Source organism: Natrix helvetica (assembly GCF_964273705.1).
Source record: "Natrix helvetica genome assembly, chromosome: 4".
NCBI lineage: Eukaryota > Metazoa > Chordata > Lepidosauria > Squamata > Natricidae > Natrix > Natrix helvetica.
The window spans coordinates 32,232,841-32,251,724 of NC_138550.1; the positions used below are offsets into that span (position 1 = coordinate 32,232,841).

The window sequence follows — 18,884 nt, forward strand, 5'->3', positions numbered from 1 at the left end:
GTTAACAAGTTTGAAGACTCTGTCTTAAAGCAAGGGGTTGGACAGCCCCACCTACGAAACTACTCCAGTTTTTTCCGCAAAGCGCGCCAGTTAAAACAAGAAACGGCACGAACAGGGAAAAGGCGACCTATCAAAATAAAGCCAGCGGCGGTGTGCCCTGAATTCAGCAATCCGATTGGCTGCTCTGCAATCAACTCGTAACCTCTCCCCTCCGTTGATTTGGACGTCCTTCTTTCCACCCAATCGCAGATGCGAGTAGTCGGGACTATTTACTGCGTAGGGCTAAGGTGCCTTTGGCCGCGTGGGTTGCTGGTAGGATTTCTGGCTGTCCAGTCAACTAAGCGACTACAGTCCGGAAGCCGCGGCTGAAAGCGGGATTTTGAGTTGCCCCATTGCGGGGCTCGTCAGATGGAAACGCCGGGTATCTTGGACGGACTCCGGTCCCGGTTGTTCCCTGGCCGCGCGAGGCGGCCCCCGCGGCGTTTTGGTTGGGGATTTCCTACGACTGTGCTGTGCGGCTACGGTTTCTTTGCCAACCTGCGACCTTCGGAACCTTTTCTCACACCTTACTTGTTGGGACCGGACAAGAACCTCACGGAGACCCAGGTGAGATCTCCTCTCTAATTGGCCCAAAAGTGATACCCCCCCCCCAAAGGCAACTAGACTTTGTTTTTCCTTGAGGGCGTTTCCTTCTCATCAAAGAAGCTTCTTCCGCTCTGACAGAATGGTGGAGGATGGAAGAATGGAGGGCACAGATAAACCTTCAAGGAGCCTCGACGACTCTCAGAAAGAATGCTTACCAGCAGATGACTGCAAGGAATATAATACAATACAATACAATAGTAGAGTTGGAAGGGACCTTGGAGGTCTTCTAGTCCAACCCCCTGCCTAGGCAGGAAACCCTATACCGTTTCAGACAAATAGCTATCCAACATCTTCTTAAAGACTTCCAGTGTTGGGGCATTCACAACTTCTGGAGGCAAGCTGTTCCACTGATTAATTGTTCTCACTGTCAGGAAATTTCTCCTCAGTTCTAAGTTGCTTCTCTCCTTGATTAGTTTCCACCCATTGCTTCTTGTTCTACCCTCAGGTGCTTTGGAGAATAGTTTGACTCCCTCTTCTTTGTGGCAACCTCTGAGATATTGGAATAATGCTATCATGTCTCCCCTAGTCCTTCTTTCTCTTAAGCTAAACATACCCAGTTCCTGCAACCGTTCTTCATATGTTTTAGTCTCCAGTCCCCTAATCATCTTTGTTGCTCTTCTCTGCACTCTTTCTAGAGTCTCCACATCTTTTTTACATCGTGGCGACCAGAACTGAATGCAGTATTCCAAGTGTGGCCTTACCAAGGCATTATAAAGTGGTATTAACACTTCACGTGATCTTGATTCTATCCCTCTGTTGATGCAGCCTAGAACTGTGTTGGCTTTTTTGGCAGCTGCTGCACACTGCTGGCTCATATTTAAATGGTTGTCCACTAGGACTCCAAGATCCCTTTCACAGTTACTACTACTGAGTAAGGTATCACCTATACTGTACCTGTGCATTCCGTTTTTGTTGCCTAAATGTAGAACCTTACTCTTTTCACCATTGAATTTCATTTTATTAGATAGTGCCCAATGTTCAAGTTTGTCAAGATCCTTCTGTATCTTAAGCCTATCTTCTGGAGTGTTGGCTATTCCTGCCAGCTTGGTATCATCTGCAAATTTGATGAGTTCCCCATTTATTCCCTCATCCAAATCATTGATGAAGATGTTGAAGAGTACTGGGCCTAAAACAGAGCCTTGGGGTACTCCACTGCATACTTCCCTCCATGTAGATGCAGTTCCATTGAGAACTACACGTTGAGTGCGGTTGGTCAGCCAGTTACCAATCCATCTGGTGGTGATGCTGTCTAACCCACATTCTTCTACTTTATCTAGTAGTAGGTTATGGTCTACCTTATCAAAAGCCTTACTGAAGTCCAAGTAAACTATATCAACGGCATTCCTCTGGTCCACTAATTTTGTCACATTATCAAAGAATGCAATAAGATTAGTCTGGCATGATCTGTTTTTGACAAATCCATGTTGGCTTTTGGCTATTACTTTGTTTGCTTCTAGGTGTTCGCAAATTCGTTGCTTGATTATTTTTTCCAGAATCTTTCCTGGTATTGAGGTTAATCAAAGTCAATAAATCAAAGTCAAAGTCAAAATCATTTCTGGTTTCAATTGTGTACTATTTTTTTAAAAAAATTCTGAATTAATTAATTATACGTGGGTGTGTATGTGTGTGTTTCTACGGGTTCATCAAACACGATAAAAGGTCTCCTTATTCGCATTTGCAACATACATTTGAAATTCCTTCATACACTTTAGATAATATTCTGGTCGCAAATACTAATGATACATCATTTTATAAAAGTTGTCTTTAAGACACTAATGTGTGAATTTCAGTCCTTTCATCCACTTATTCTACCATTGTACAGTTTGTATATTATAACCAACATTTCTACTCTGTTTTGTCATGCATTCTTTCACTTGTGTTTTCATTTCAAATTTTAATAAAAGTTTATATATGTTAGCAATTATATGTTCATTTCTATGTAATTCTGTTCTAAATTTATTTTTACAGTATTCAAAACCAATATAGATATAGACATAGAGATATATAAAGGGAAATTTCCATTTTATAAAGATAATATCCCTTTTTTTGTAGGTCTTCAATGAAATTTATCCAGTATGGACATACTCTTATTTGGTGCTGCTGATCCCAGTCTTCTTGGCAACCGATTATCTCAGATACAAGCCAGTCATCCTTCTACAAGGACTAAGCCTTATAGTAACATGGTTTATGCTTCTCTACTCTCAAGGAATTCTAGCTGTTCAGTTCTTGGAATTCTTTTATGGATTAGTGACTGCAACAGAAATTGCTTACTATTCTTATATTTATAGTGTTGTGGACTTGAACTTGTACCAGAAAGTCACAAGCTACTGTCGAAGTGCTGCCCTTGTGGGCTATACTGTGGGCTCTGTCTGTGGACAAGTCCTAGTGTCTGTTGTAGGTTGGTCCCTGTTCAGTTTGAATGTGGTGTCACTTACTTCTGTATCTGTTGCCTTTGCAATAGCTTGGTCTCTGCCCATGCCACAGAAAAGCTTTTTTTTTCACCGTCGCTCAAGCCTCCAGGTCAGTAAGGAGATGAAAGTTTTAAATTATAAAAATGGAACAATTATCCAACACGATCCTGCCTTAAAGAAGATTCCTGGGTTGGAAGATGTGGAATTGAAGATTCCATTAAATATAGAAGAGCGTCCTGCAGAGGAGCAAGTAAGTACTAGTCCTTTTGCATTGAGGGGTATGTGGAAAATATAGTGGAGCACTTGTTTTCAATTGGATTAACTTGCGCTGATCAATAGCCTGTTCCCCTTTGATGCTTCTGTTTGATCATTTAAAATTCTGGTGATGAGATTTTAATCAGAATTGTGTTGGTGAGATCCTATTGTCTGCCAAAACAAGGACATTTCAGAATATAGACAAAACCAAATATGCCAATATGCACAAAAATAGAGTTATTTACGGGAAACACCATTGGGGGGGGGGAGCTAATCCATTTACCTTGGAAGGCAGGCTCCTAGCTATATAATAGATTCTTCCAAGAAGAATTAAAAAAAAAGCTATGGCTAGTCTTAGCCCAGGGCAATCTAGACATCATTGAATGAAAATCTGAACATAACGTTAAGGATTAGTTGGGGTGGAAAAAGGGTCATCTTGCCACTTACATAAGCTTAGCTGGTCTGGTTAGAACAGAGGTAGAAAGGCTTTTCATTTTCCCTCTTGTCTGATTCAGAACAAATCTCCTCCCCCCCTTCCCCCCCGTCCCTTTTTTTTGTGTGTGAAGAAAACTACTTGCACTACAATGTGACACATTTCTTAGATTTCTTAATCACACAATGCACAATGAGATAATAAAAATTAGGCTACAAAGTGGCAGACTGAGTTTAAGTCCCACCTTAGCTATGAAAGCCAGCTGGGTGACTGGGCCACTCATTCTCTCTCAGCCCAAACAACCTCACAGGGTTGTTGTTATGGGGAAAAGAAAAGGAGGAAGGTGTGTTGGATAACTTCGCCTCCTTCAGTTATTTGTAAAAATAATAAAGTTGCAGTACAAACAAGCAGAATAAATAAAATGATGACTGGAAAATAATGTATACACTTCTATATTGCCAAATGCATAAGTTTCTAGTGGTAAGAAGTGGTTTCTTCGCTTTGTGTTTCTTTGGCTTGTATATCTCAACCCATTTTAAGTATAATTGAGAAAAGACAAGTTTTTCTTGCTTAGTGTTTCTATCTGATGTATAGTACCTTATTCATGGGCAATAAATGTGCCTGTTTGTCCCTCTAACAGATAGTTTAGGGTTGCTGTTTTAATGTAAAATACTAGAAATATTGTTAATATTTTGATAATATTCTGAAACCAAATATGACAGCATGTTACTTAAATGTAATATTTGGTCATTTGTGGTATACTGGCTGCTAATTTACCTTTGGTAACTCCTTATTCTATAATTATGGAGCAACCATAGACAGATGCTCCTTATCATTTGGATTGAAGAAAAGAGAAAAGTTGGGTGGTGGGAAACTAACCAGAAGAATGTTGTAGCAAGCCATTGATACATTGTTGCTAAGAAACCTACAGTACATATCTACAAAGTAAGGATTTTGTAATATTTTATGAAGGACTGTGACATTTACTCATTTATACTTTTATTCTATTTTGAGATAAAGAACATAGCTGTAATTTTAATGATAAGTAATAATCATTTGGCCTAGGCAAGTCAAAAAGTTGGACAGTCATGCACTATATGTTTTTTAAACCTGTGTACAAAAATTGATTAATTGTAATCTCAACATTTGCCTGATTCAATTGTGGATGCAAAATTTTGGCTTTTTTCATAGATTTATTGAAATTCATTTGTTGGATTTAATATAATTATGTACAAGCAACTAACAGTGACGGCATTACTATCTCTATGTTCAGAGACTTTACTCAGAATGTATGATAAGTTTGTGCGGTGAGCTCTTTCTAGATTACATATAGTCATTGGGTTAGACTAGCAGTTGGGATCAGAATTTTTATCACTAAACAATGCAGGCATAAAGCATGATGTCACGTGACCATGCCACTAAGCAACTACAGTTTGAGCGCTTCACAGGTCATTAAGCAAGGACCTCATGTGAATGTGCATTCCAATTCTTTCTGGCTTCCGCACTGACTGCTTATGGGAAGCTAGCAGGGAAGATCACAAATTGTAATCACACGACTGCAGAATGTTGCAATGGCCAAAAGTATGAGCAGGTTGCTGAGTGTCCTGGATTATGATCATATCACTATAGGATTGTTGCAATAGCCTTGAACTTCAAGGACTGGTCATAAATACAACTTACTCACTTGACTGCAGACTGAATGGTTGTTAAATGAAGACCACTGTACTGAAGGATTTTGTGAAAAATGTTCTACATATCTCTCTTTGGCCTACACAGTACTGAGTGTGAAAAGAACACTTGAATTTTTTATGTTGATTGTAGTCATGGTGATCCTTTGAGAGAGCCTGTAGTTGTTTTTAATTCATGGAAAGTAATTAAAGTACTGAGAAGTACCATTCACCTAGCAACAAGGTCATTTACATGGGAGAGATCAGTGATATGAACATCAAACTTTATTGTTCAAATGTATCATATTTAGAGTGCCATTAATTATCTTATCCAACTATATTGTAAATGTTTGCCCACACTGAGCTGAAGCAAAGTATTATTTGCACATGCTAAATAGTCCAAGCTAAAATAGATGGACCTATTATTTCTGCAGCAGTTGGTGATCGTTTTCTTGTGAACCATTTCTATTATTATCAAGCATCGCTTAGCCATCATGTTATTCAGCCTTTTTATGGAATTACTCAACAGATTTATTAAAAACCTGACCATTGCTTGCTTTGTTTTTAAAGTGGTAAAAGGAAAGAGAGTTTTTGCAGAACTGCGCAAAATAATGTTTGAACTTGTATCGATTTTTATGAAATGAAGGTAGTCAGTGGTACTGTATGCTTCTGAAAGCCTTGGGAATAATTGGGAGCCTACCTGATGCTGATGTATGAACTGTATGAAAAAAAATGTATGAACTGAATACCAACTTCAGAACAATTGCTTAAAATATCCTCCTGTGTAATAGCAAATGTTTGCGTAAACGTAACTAGTTTACTCATAGTTTAATTAAGTAAAATGGTCCCAGACAATAGAAAGACATATAGGGTGAGGAAAGCAATGTGTCTGCCCCTTTTACAGTTTAATCTGTGCAGGATTATTGATTGGCAGAATGCTGTCCCCAGAATTGGCAATACCAAATCTTTCCACATTTATTAGAATACAAAGCTGTATTTAGTGTTACTTTTGAGTATTTCATCTAGTGATACAAATAAGCCCAAAAGAAGAGTTAAGAGCATATTTCAGCAAGCAGAAGTATGGTCAGAGAATGATTTGCTCTGTGGACAAGCATTCATGAATGAAAATTATCCCTACTTGCCACATAGGAATGATCATTGTCTTCAACTAATACAAAGCTCCAGCATTTTCTCTATACCTAAGGAGAAATGAGAACTCTGTGATATTTGTTGTGAATTCTTCTGAAATATGTGAATAATATTCTCAGAGTTTATCTGGATCAGTACTATTCCAGTTGTACTATGGCAGACATAAAAGACAATTCTGGTATATTTTAGTTTATTTTTTATTTTTTTAATCCATATAGGAGCAAAAGGTGAACATTATGGATGTAATCAAAGACCTCTGGCAGGACTTCTTACAGTGTTACTCTTCCTGGCCTCTGGTTTGCTGGTCTGTATGGTGGGCCCTGTCAACATGTGGCTATTTCCAGGTCATCAATTATATTCAAGGCATGTGGGAAATTGTGCTGCCTTCTCAGACCTCTGAGATCTATAATGGTGCTGTGGAAGCGGTTTCCACATTGTTGGGTAAGTTGTTTCTTAACTTGGCTTTCTTCTGATCAACGGAGCATATTGTTACATTTTGGAATGGTCAAAACTAATATTTACTAATTTGTATAAGGAGCATTTTGTTTAAGAGCACTCTTCTACATTGCTATTAAGTGAATCCATGTGGTATTGTTTTTATTAGCAATTTAGTCATAGTTTTGAACTATTATATCAGGGGTGTCAAACTGGATTTCTTTGATGGCTGGATCAGCCTTAGTTATCCTCTGTAGTTATCCTCTGTGGGACGGCTGGGTGGGGGTAATGGGACTGGATGGATGCTCCTGCAACACCCTGCCGGCCTGTAAATAGCAAAAGACTGGCCCATGGTGCCTCTGACAGCCAAAATTATTTCCAAGCTGGCCCTGCAGGCCGGATTTAAGCACTCCGCTAGCAGAGTGCTGCAGGAGGCTGGCCAGGCCAGGCACAGGAGTGTGTATATAGCCTTCTGCGCCCTGTTTTGGCTGCAGAGGCACCACGGGCTAATCCTTTGCAATTTCCAGGCCGGTCCTGCAGGCTAGGTTTAAGCACCCTGGGGCTGGATCCGGCGTGCGGGCCTTGAGTTTGACACCCTGTATTATATGGAGATGGTAGTATTTATAGAGCCTTCTGCAGAAGATATCCATAAGAAATCCTAGTTTCCTTCTTTCTGCTGATGTGATAAGAAAATACTTAGCAAAACTATTACTGATTTGTATTTTCTGATTTTGATCCCTGGAAGATTCCCTTTAAAAAGTATTCAAAATATACACTATACTGGACATAATTATTCTTGTACCCTTAACTTGTTTGGATTTTCTATGTATAGGTGCTGTGGCTGTATTTGCTGTGGGACACATAAAAATATCTTTTCTTACTTGGGGTGAAATAGTCTTAGCCATGTTCTCCCTCTTCATTGCTGCAGCTGTGTATATCATGGACACTATTAATAACATTTGGGTGTGCTATGTTTCATACATGGCATTTCGAATTGTCTATATGATGCTCATTACAATTGCAACGTAAGTACACTTGCATATTTCATCATTTTATAAATTTTCAATGTTCCCATTGCTCAGATATCATACATGTATGATCAGATTGCAAATCCTCAAAATTCTAAATAATTTAATGAGAGAGGTCCAGTACATATGGAATGTACCATGTTGAGGAATGTTGTCATATAGCTTTTGGAGTAGATTCACTGTGTTTGTCTAAAAGCTTCAATTCTGTCACAATGAAGCTATAAAATAGCCAAATAGCTAAAATAGGTTCGAACCTGTTTTCACCACCTGCTGAATTACAACGTAACAAAAAGCAGTTAAAATGGGGATGGAAGTTGGGAATGTAACAAAATGTATATCTTATAAATTTGTAAATGTGCTGCTTGTGGAGAACCACATAGGAAGAAATTAGGAATGTTTTCTTTTTTCCATAAAGCAGAAAACGTGTTCCTTATTTTCTATTTCATTCCTTCTAGGCCTTCTCCAAGGGGAGATAGGATACAGCTTCAGTATAAGGAATGGTGCTTTGAGGAAGGGGGTTATTGGTTTCCTAAACCTTATATCAGTTGAGCCTTCTGGGAATGGAATAGTGATAGGGAGTTCCTCACTTCTGGTCTATGAAAATATGTAAAGACAAATTAAATATAGTTTTTTATAGTTGATTCTCATTATTCACAGATTCTTTACTTGCAAATATGCCCACTCTCCTACCTCGTGTTTTCTTTAAGGTTCAGAAAGGTCTGTGTGCAAAATAAATGAAACTCACAATAAAAAATTTATATAACCAATATGGTTACATTTTGATGATAACCTGCAGGTGATAAAATGAAATATGTTGTTTCTTTAAGTTCATCTTTCTTTTCTTTTTGTGAAGGTTCCAGATTGCTGCAAATCTAAGTGTAGAGCGCTATGCCCTTGTATTTGGTGTTAATACTTTTATTGCACTGGCATTGCAGACAATACTCACATTGATAGTTGTTGATGCAAAAGGTCTTGGCCTTGGCATAAGTACACAGGTAAGATTCATTGATTTTGATTGGGTGGGAAGAGAGTGGACAACTTTTCATAACTTGTTACCTTGCAAAGAAATTAGACTTTAGTTCTCATATGTTCCATAATCAAATATTCTCTAATATCATCATTGATATTGGATAACCTTTTAAGACCATTTAGAAAGGCTACTTTTGAGTATCTTCAAAATGTGAGAGGCCTTATAAGTTGCTTTTGGAGGTTTAAAAGTACATTTCCCCCTCTACTTTAAGAGATATTTTTTTTTACATTCATAATGCAGATCAGAATTGTGACAAATTATGACCCATGTAGCTCAAGCCTACATGGGAAAAAATAGACATGTATGTCCTAATCCCCTCATGACCCATGTAGTTCTATATGGACTGCCCTCAAAATTCATCAGAAGCTATAGCTGGTCTAAAATGTATTGGTATCAGCAGTAACAGGTTTTAATATATGCCTGGTTATCATTGCTGCTACATGAGCTGCCATGTAGCTTCCAGATGCAATTCAAAGTACCGGGTTTCCCCGAAAATACAACCTGTCCTGAAACTAAGGCCTTGCCACATTTTTCGCGTGGGCAAAACTATAAGCCCCCCCTGAAAATAAGCCCCCTGGACAACTCCCTCTCCAGCCAGGCAGATCATCGCTCACCGAACTACTGGTATCCCAAAGGCGGCAAGCCACGGGAACCGGGGGGGGGGGGGAAGGCGTTCATGTTGCTTGCTGCCTTCGGGATATTGCTAGGTTGGGGAGTGGCATTCTGCCTGGCCAGAGGGGAGAGTTGCTGGGTGGCTGCTCCTTTGCTAGTGGGCTCCCGAAGAGACGGGCACAGCCTCAGGGGTGAAGCAGCCATGAGGTGACCATGCTCACGAGAAGCCGCCTGGCAAACCCCCTCTCCAGCTGGGCAGAGCGCCATTCACTGACCTACGGGGTATCCTTAAGGTGCCAAGTCATGTGGTGCTCTGCCTGCCCCCCAGCTCCTGTGGCTTGGCATATTCGGGGTACCCTCTAGGTCAGTGCATGGAGCTCTGCCCGGTTGGAGGGGGTGGTTGCGCAAGCGCCTGTTCTGCCCCCAGCTTGCATGCCTCCCAGCCTCACCATGCCCTGGCCCAGCTCTCCCTGCAGGGCCAGGGCGCCACCGCCACTGCGCTCTGAGCATAACTTCTCCGGCTTCCAAACTCCAGAACTCAGCTTCCGATTCTTCAATCAGCGGCTGCTCTAGGAGTGCGCTCTATGGTTGTGGGCTGTATGGCAGCCGCCCAGCAACCCCAAAACAATAAGCCCTCCCCTGATAATAAGGCCCAAGCCATATTTTGTGGGTCAAAAGAAAATAAGACCCTGTCTTATTTTCAGGGAAACACGGTACAGGTCATCACTTATACAGTCCTTCATAAGATAGGTCTGGTTATCTACAGGATTAACTATCTCCAATAATTTCTGTCTACCTGGAATGGATGCGCTACAGATTGAATGTTGCTATCTTGTGGGAATGAGGAAATGTGCCTTTTCTGTCACATCCCCTATTCTCTGGAATAGCATTCCTAAAGACATATGTAAGGTTCCTCCTCCCTTAAGGTACTGGGAACACTTATGACCTGGCTGTGTTTCCAGACTTGGGGTTAGCAAACCTCCTATCATGGTATTAATATTTTTCCTTAATATTTTTTGACTGTTTTGCTCTGTTATTATATTTTTTATGTTTTTGGGACGTTGTAAGTCGCCCAGAGTCTTCTGAAATTAAGCGGCTATAATAAATCTAATAATTAATTATGATTCTTGAGACAGAAGGTCTAAAGTGCCTTTCTCCAGTTGTGTTTAAAAAATCCACAGCAAATTAAGTTATTTTTAACCTGTTTTGTGATTGTACCTGTTATGAGAGAAGTTAGTGAACATTTAATTCTCCATTTTCTAAATCTTCTTTTGTTTTTTGTAGTTCATGATCTACGCTGGCTACTTTGCTGTCATAGCAGTATTGTTCCTGATAAGTGGCACATACAGTATTATCAAGAATTTCTGGAGAAAGGAAAGGAGAAATGATGCTGTTGCAGATGATGCTTAAAATACAAAGGATGAACTAATTTGATACCTGGTGGGGCAAACCTATATTTAAATATGATGGTTCATATTTATGGAACTATTGTTACTTTAAAACCACTATCTGTATTGTATTGGACTCTATTTGTACTATATTAGTAGCATATGTTAGTAGAATACATTCATCTTATATAAGTAAGAATGCTGTATTTAACAACATTGGATCAACGTGCCTTTTGTAGACAAAGTCTACATAGGGGGAAAATCTGTTTTTTTCTTTAGCCAGACCATAAAACTGTAAATGAAAAGTGATGGTTTTTAAAAAAAAGCATAGCCTAGCTATCCTTTCAGTAGTCTTTATATGTTGACTTTTAGAAGCCTAAAACTGTGGCACAGTGATAGAACTGCAATCAGCAGCATCTTTTGAAACAAATTGGCCATGGCAGGATACTGCTCAGGTTTGGTAATTGCACATTCTGAATAACATTTAGACTTTTCTGTATAAGCAATCAAAATATTTTTCACTCTGTAGAGTGATTTTGATAAATTTAGAGATTTTAGTTCTCTTTTGTTGCCATTCCTGAAGTGTCAAGTGTATATCCTAATTTATTAATATTAAAAGGCAATGATTAACAGAAGCAGAAAACCTCCTGGGATTCAAATATAGGTTGTCATTTGGATAATTTCTATTGGTCATATTAAGCCTTTCAGCTTCTCCAAAGAAACTCTTAAATTTATGTATTCATGCTGTTGTTAGTAGACTTTCACAATGTCTAAGTAAAAGAAATGGCAGCTGTATCATTCTGCATTATCTGTCCAAGTAATAGAAATTGTCTTGACTGCTGTTTCTGCCAATGATGATTGTATTTTTGAATTGTGGAACCAATGCAATGGGCTTCCTACTGCGCATGCCCAAGATGGTGTCCTGTCGCGTTTGAGGAGAACTTCGGGTATATGATTTTCCTTCTCAGGGTATGCAGGGGGTACCCTATCCCATCATCGGCTCCAGGTCCAGCTATGGGAACTTCCTGGAACCTCGGGGGGTACCCCTGAGCTGTGATTTCCTGTCCTGTAGCCGGAACGTTGTGAGTGAAACGGGGTGGTTGGCTGTGAATGGAGAATGGAGAGCGTTTTTCTGCTGCCGGCGTGGGTGTGGTCGGCGGCAGTGGCGGGCTACCTGGGGTTTCTGCCACCATCACTGCCGCTGCCCATGCCATGGTATTATCCCAGTTGCTCCCCCCCGCTTATGGACGTGATAGACTGGATTAACGAGGGAGTGGCTGAGGCGGCTGGCATGGGCATTGATGCCAGCGGAAAATGGCTTCGTTAGTTGGCGTGGGCGCGGTTGGAGTGGGGGGGGGGTCCTGTGTTGTGCCCCCCCCGCTATCACCGCCATTGCCTGGGCCACTGTACTGTGCCATTTGGCCCCTCCCCTTGTGACACTATGGACTGGGTTAACGGAGTGCGGCCCCGGCGACGGATATGAGTGCGGCTGACATGGACAGAGCTCAGTTGTTGGAGCAGCCGCCGCTGTCCTCACCGCCGCCATCATTGGCTGCTTCACCAACCCACAATTTATCATCTGCTGCGATTTTGCTATCTGACCGTTTACCCTTACATATTGTCTTCAACATCGACTATGGCTACAATGGACATAAGCCTCCCGCTACCTCCTTGAACACTGTTGGCTGCGTCCCCGTGGATATGTCATCTCCCCGTTCCATCTCCCTGTGATGTCACTCCGCTTTGGTTGATGCCACACACTCCTCTATATTATACTGCGACAGGACTTTACTCCCTTTGGGAACTCCCCCTTTCCTGGGGATGGCCTTCTTGCTTATCAAGACGCTTCCTTAATGACGGATCTTGGGATCCTGAGAGGTGGCATGCAAAGAAGAGGCTTCTTAGGGGTTTTTTACAAGGTTTTTAAAATCAAATTTTAAGGGGTGGGCGTGGGGGGGTTGATTCGGATGGCTCAGACAGACTTGAGGGGGAGTCTGCCAGGACACAGGCCAGAGCTAACTAATGGGCGCAGGTCAGAAGTGCTGGAATTGGGATTCCAGGGGAGACATTAAATCATTGCATTGGGGGGGGGGTTGCCATTTCTACTGTATGTGGGAGGGGCAGATACGGTGGGGGCCTAGGGCCAAATTATGTCTGGGGGATACGGGGTTGCTGTTTAAGAGCGATCATGCGCTCTGACCCTCATTGCCCCTCTCGCACCCCTGGGTGCTCGGGATTACAGGACCCGGGTCTCTGGCTGGTATCATTTAATGCCAGGTCCGCGGTACATAAGGCTCCCCTCATTTACGACCTCATACAAGAGGGGAGAGCGGACCTGGCATGCATTACAAAGACCTGGTTGGGCCATGAGGGGAGTGTTCCCCTCATTGAATTATGCCCACAAGGCTTCTGGGCATTCCACCAGCTGAGAACCCAGGGCAGGGGCGGGGGGATGGTGGTGGTTATTAGGGAAAGTCTTGGACCTCAGGAGGTCACTGTGCCTCTTGCGGGTGTGAGTCCCTTTTTGTGAAGTGGGGCCTTGGAGTCCAGGTGGGTCTTTTTGTTAAGTACCTGTCTCCCTGCTACGTTTCATCGGCCCTGCCGGAGCTGTTAAATATATTAGCCAGATTGGCGGTTGATTTCCCCAGGCTTATGGTCCTGGGGGATTTCAATCTGCCTTCCATTGGTGAGACATCCGAGTCAGCTCGGGAGTTCATGGCTTCCATGACGGCTATGGACCTAACTCAGTTAATTCAAGACCCCACTCATAATGGGGGACACACGCTCAACCTGATTTTCGTCTCTGTACAGTGGATGAATGATCTAGATTTAGGGGATATTTCTATCCAACCCTTGTCATTTCCTCCTTAGGCTTGACTTCCATACCGCCACCCCTTGCCGCAGGGAGGCGGAACCGATTAGATGGTTCTGCCCCAGGCACCTGATGGACCTGAAAGGTTCCTGTTGGAGCTTGGGACTTTTCCTGAATCCCTTGCTCACAGTTCGACTGAAGCTCTAGCGGAAGCCTGGGATAGGCGGCCACTGGGGCCTTGGGCCGCGTTGTGCCTTTGTGGCCTCTGACCCGGTGCTGATCCCGGGTAGCTCCCTGGTTTACCAATGAGCTCCGGGAGATAAAACGCTGGAAAAGACACTTAGAGAGTGATTGGAGAGCCAGCCGATCCGAATTCGACCGAACACTAGTAAGAATTCATATTAAATCCTACTTAGTGGCGATCAAAGCGGCAAGACGGCAACATTTTTCTGCTCTTATCGTGTCCGTAGATAACTGCCCAGCCGCCCTGTTTAGGGTGACCCGCTCCTTACTTAATCAAGGAACTGGGGAAGACTCCTTGCAGGGTAGGGCTGAGGAATTTGTTCAGTATCTGCAGGATAAAATCGCTCAGATTCGGACAGGCTTGGACTCTGACTGGGTAGATTCGGGCGAGTCGACGGGGATGAATCTTTGGGAAACTATCTGGGATGAGTTTGACCCTGTGACTCCCGAGAGCATGGACAGGATTATGGGGAGACTCAGTGTTGCCACTTGTGTGCTGGACCTGTGTCCCTCTTGGTTAGTTTCGGCTTCCCGGGAGGTGACACGAGGCTGGCTCCAGGCAATTACCAACGCTTCATTGAGAGAGGGGTTCTTTCCCACCGCCTTGAAGGAGGCGGTGCTGAGGCCCCTCCTTAAGAAGCCTTCCCTGGACCCAACCTCATTTGCCAACTATCATCCGGTCTCCAACCTTCGCTTTCAGGCCCGGGTACAGCACGGAGACGGCATTGGTCGCATTGGTTGATAGATCTCTGGTGGGCCTGGGACAGGGGTTGTTCCTCTGTCCTGGTCCTATTAGACCTCTCGGCGGCTTTCAATAGCATCAACCATGGTATCCTACTGCGACGACTCAGGGGGTTGGGAGTGGGGGGCGCCATTTGCGGTGGTTCTCTTCCTACCTGTCAGATCGATCGCAGTTTGTGTTGACTGGAGGGCAGAGATCGACCCTGAGGCACCTCTTGGTTAGTTGTGGGGTGCCCCAGGGGTCGGTTCTCTCACCCCTCCTGTTCAACATATACATGAAACCGCTGGGCGACATCATCCGTGGTTTTGGGGTATGGTATCATCAATACGCTGATGATACCCAACGTTTCATCTCTACCCCAAACCACCCAAATGATGCCTTTGATGTGATGTTCCGATGCCTGTACGGATCTGGATGGGGACGAACAGGCTCAAGCTCAATCATTCCAAGACTGAGTGGCTGTGGTTCCTGTCATCCCGATTTGTGCATCTTGTACCATCTTTGATGATAGGGGGAGAAATTTTAGCCCCCTCAGAGACGGCCACAATCTGGGAGTCCTCCTGAATATGTGGCTTAGTTTAGAAGGATACCTGACGGCCGTGACCAGGGGGGACCTTTTACCAGGTTCGCCTGGTATGCCAGTCGCACCCCTTCCTGGATCGGGATGCCCTGTGCACAGTCACTCATGCCCTCATCCTTTCTCGTCTGGACTACTGTAAGGCTGTCTACATGGGGCTGCCCTTGAAGAGCACCCGGAGGCTTCAGCTGGTCCAGAATATGGCCGCACAGGTTCTCATGGGATACCTAGGTGCTCCCATGTTACACCCCTTTTAGGCGGCCTGCACTGGTTGCCGGTTGTTTTCTGGATGCGATTCAAGGTGTTAATTATGATCTTTAAAGCGTTCCACAGCTTAGGCCCAAGGTACTTTTGAGACCACCTACTGCCACCATTAGCCTCCCACCGTCCAGTACGATCCCACAGAGTTGGCCTCCTCAGGGTGCCGTCGGCCAGGCAGTGTCGGCTGGTGACCCCCAGGGAGAGAGCCTTCTCTGTGGGAGCGCCTTCCCTTCGGAATGAGCTGCCCCCGGAGTTGGCTTTTCCAGCAAGCCGGCCTGGCCTGAATAAAATAAATTATTAATTTTAATTGTTAATTTTAATTTAATTTCTAAATTTATTGTAAATGCCTATTGGGTTTTTTGGATATTCTATTTAATCTTTCTTTTAACTTTTGTAATATGTGTTTTTATGTTGTATGCCGCCCTGAGTCCTTTGGGAGAAGGGCGGCATATAAATCCAATAAAACTAAACCTAACCTAAACCAATGCATACAACAATACCAGATAGGACATCGTTACTTTGATTGTTTTGGTGTTTTCTAATACATCCATAATTTGCATTTATTAAAATTCTCTGGGGTGATTTCTGTAACCTTCTGGAGTTACCTAAGTAGACTATAGATATTTCATAATAAAGAAAAAAAAGTGCAGAAAAATACAGGAAGTTCTATTTGTCCTTTAAATTTGGAGAAGGAAGAGTTCATGTGTACTTTTTGGCTTGGGGGGAGGGAGTTGAGTTTTTTGTTTTTTATTCCCTTCCTACCCAGTTATATTGTCTAGCCGGATTTGCTTCAGGGTGCTGGATTAGCTGGTGACACCATCTACTACTGCTTACTGCTTACATAACCAACATACATAATTATAATTTAAAATATAACTAAAATTATATGTACTTCAGCCCTTTGTGTTTCTTCTCTTGATAACTCTGGAGGTTGATACAGTAACTATGAAACCTCATTTATGTCAAAGGTATTGTTAATGGATGAATTAAAACACTTTCCTTGTTTGAGAATTGCTCTGTGAACACACACACACACCACCACCACCACCACCACACCACACCACACCCAGATATGACATACTAATACAGTCGATTCTTTTTGAGGATATATGTTTCTTGCATTAATATAATTACCTTAGGGTACAGTGTTTTAAAGAGAAGTTTCCTTCTCAAAGGAAAAATAGCAGGAAAGCTAAATACAAATTTGATAGGAAAAACATTTTAATCAAACTGTAAAATGATTTTAAACAAATAAATATATTTAATAATTTTAAAGTTTGTTTTTCATCATTTTTGCAACAATAATTCTAAAATACTGTATATCATTTTAAAATCATCCACATCCTCTTATGCTCATTTAGAATTATGCAGTGTTTTCCAAAATTTGTACCTGATTCTTTATCATCATGCATTACTGTACTCCTGACCAGCTTTCATATGCAATTTTAACAGAGATTACATTAATATATACTTTCTGATATGTATTTTAGTATTTTATGTCCTAGCATATATTAATCAGTTCCACTCCAGAAGATCAGAACAATTTTATTTACATCTCTCTGCCATAGTCATCTGACACGCCATAGTCATCTGACACTTGTTAAAGTAAGCCAGGAGGTTAGACCAGGCTACCAGTCTCAGCTACAAAGCCACCAATTGCTGCCATCCCCACTAGATCTAAGGATAGTAACAATCGATTGATTTTGGAATACTTTGGCTAGTATGACACAAGTAGAACCAAACATCTTCATGCTATTATATGCCAACCAGGATCCCCAACAAGACCTTGCAAACCAATATACAGTACCGTTGCCTATAACCCACCAAGTAAAAGATGTATAGTGTATATTAACACACAGTCTGACGCAGACATGCACTCAGGATTCAGACAAATAGAATAGAATAAATGAGCTGGAAGGAGTCTTGGAGGTAATACAATAAATACAATAGCAGAGTTGGAAGGGACCTTGGAGGTCGTCTAGTCCAACCCCCTGCCCATGCAGGAAACCCTATACCATTCCAGACAAATGGCTATCCAACATCTTAAAGACTTCCAGTGTTGGGGCATTCACAACTTTTGGAGGCAAGCTGTTCCACTGATTAATTGTTCTGTCAGGAAATTTCTCCTCTGTTCTAAATTGCTTCTCTCCTTGATTGTTTTCACCCATTGCTTCTTGTTCTACTCTCAGGTGCCTTGGAGAATAGTTTGACTCCCTCTTCTTTGTGGCAACCCCTGAGATATTGGAACACTGCTATCATGTCTCCCCCAGGCCTTCTTTTCATTAAACTAGACATACCTAGTTCCTGCAACCGTTCTTCATATGTTTTAGTCTCCAGTCCCCTAATCACCTTTGTTGCTCTTCTCTGCACTCTTTCTAGAGTCTCCACATCTTTTCTACATCACGGCGACCAAAACTGAATGCAGTATTCCAAGTGTGGCCTTACCTAGGCATTATAAAGTGGTATTAACACTTCACGTGATCTTGATTCTATCCCTCTGTTGATGCAGCCTAGAACTGTGTTGGCTTTTTTGGCAGCTGCTGCACACAGCTGGCTCATATTTAAATGGTTGTCCACTAGGACTCCAAGATCCCTCTCACAGTTACTACTATTGAGGAAGGTACCACCTATACTGTACCTGTGCATTTCGTTTTTCTTGCCTAAATGTAGAACCTTACTCTTTTCATCATTGGATTTCATTTTATTAGATAATGCCCAATGTTCAGGTTTGTCAAGATCCTTCTGTATCTTAAGCCTGTCTTCTGGAGTGTTGGGTATTCCTGCCAGCTTGCATATTTGATGAGTTCCCCATTTATTCCCTCATCCAAATCATTGATGAAGATGTTGAAGAGTACTGGGCTTAAAACAGAGCCTTGGGGTACTCCACTGCATACCTTCCTCCATGTAGATGCAGGTCTTTTAGTTTAGCCCTCAAGCAGACAACCTATATCATTTCAGACAAGTCTGTCTAGAGTCTAGACTCTTCTTAAAAACCTCCAGTGATGGAGCGCCCACAATTATTGGAGAGAAGCTGTTCAACTGGTTAATTGTCCTCACTGTTAGGAAGTTTCTTCTTAATTCCAGGTTGCTTCTCTCTCTGATTTGTTTCCAACCATTATTCCTTGTCCTGCCCTCGGGTACTTTGGAGAATAATTTAACCCCATCTTCTTTGTAGCAGCCCCTCAAATACTGGAAT

General features: G+C 42.3%; 1 protein-coding gene across 1 annotated transcript; it reads left to right on the top strand.

Annotated features, from left to right (window-relative positions):
* The first annotated feature begins 257 nt into the window (after positions 1-257).
* On the top strand, positions 258-12,963 carry SLC19A2 (solute carrier family 19 member 2). The gene is made up of 6 exons (XM_081950202.1): positions 258-606; positions 2,698-3,306; positions 6,779-7,001; positions 7,828-8,020; positions 8,877-9,018; positions 10,950-12,963. Exons 1-6 carry the CDS (start codon positions 409-411, stop codon positions 11,073-11,075), a joined length of 1,491 nt encoding a protein of 496 aa, XP_081806328.1. The 5' UTR covers positions 258-408; the 3' UTR covers positions 11,076-12,963.
* The last annotated feature ends 5,921 nt before the right edge of the window (positions 12,964-18,884 follow it).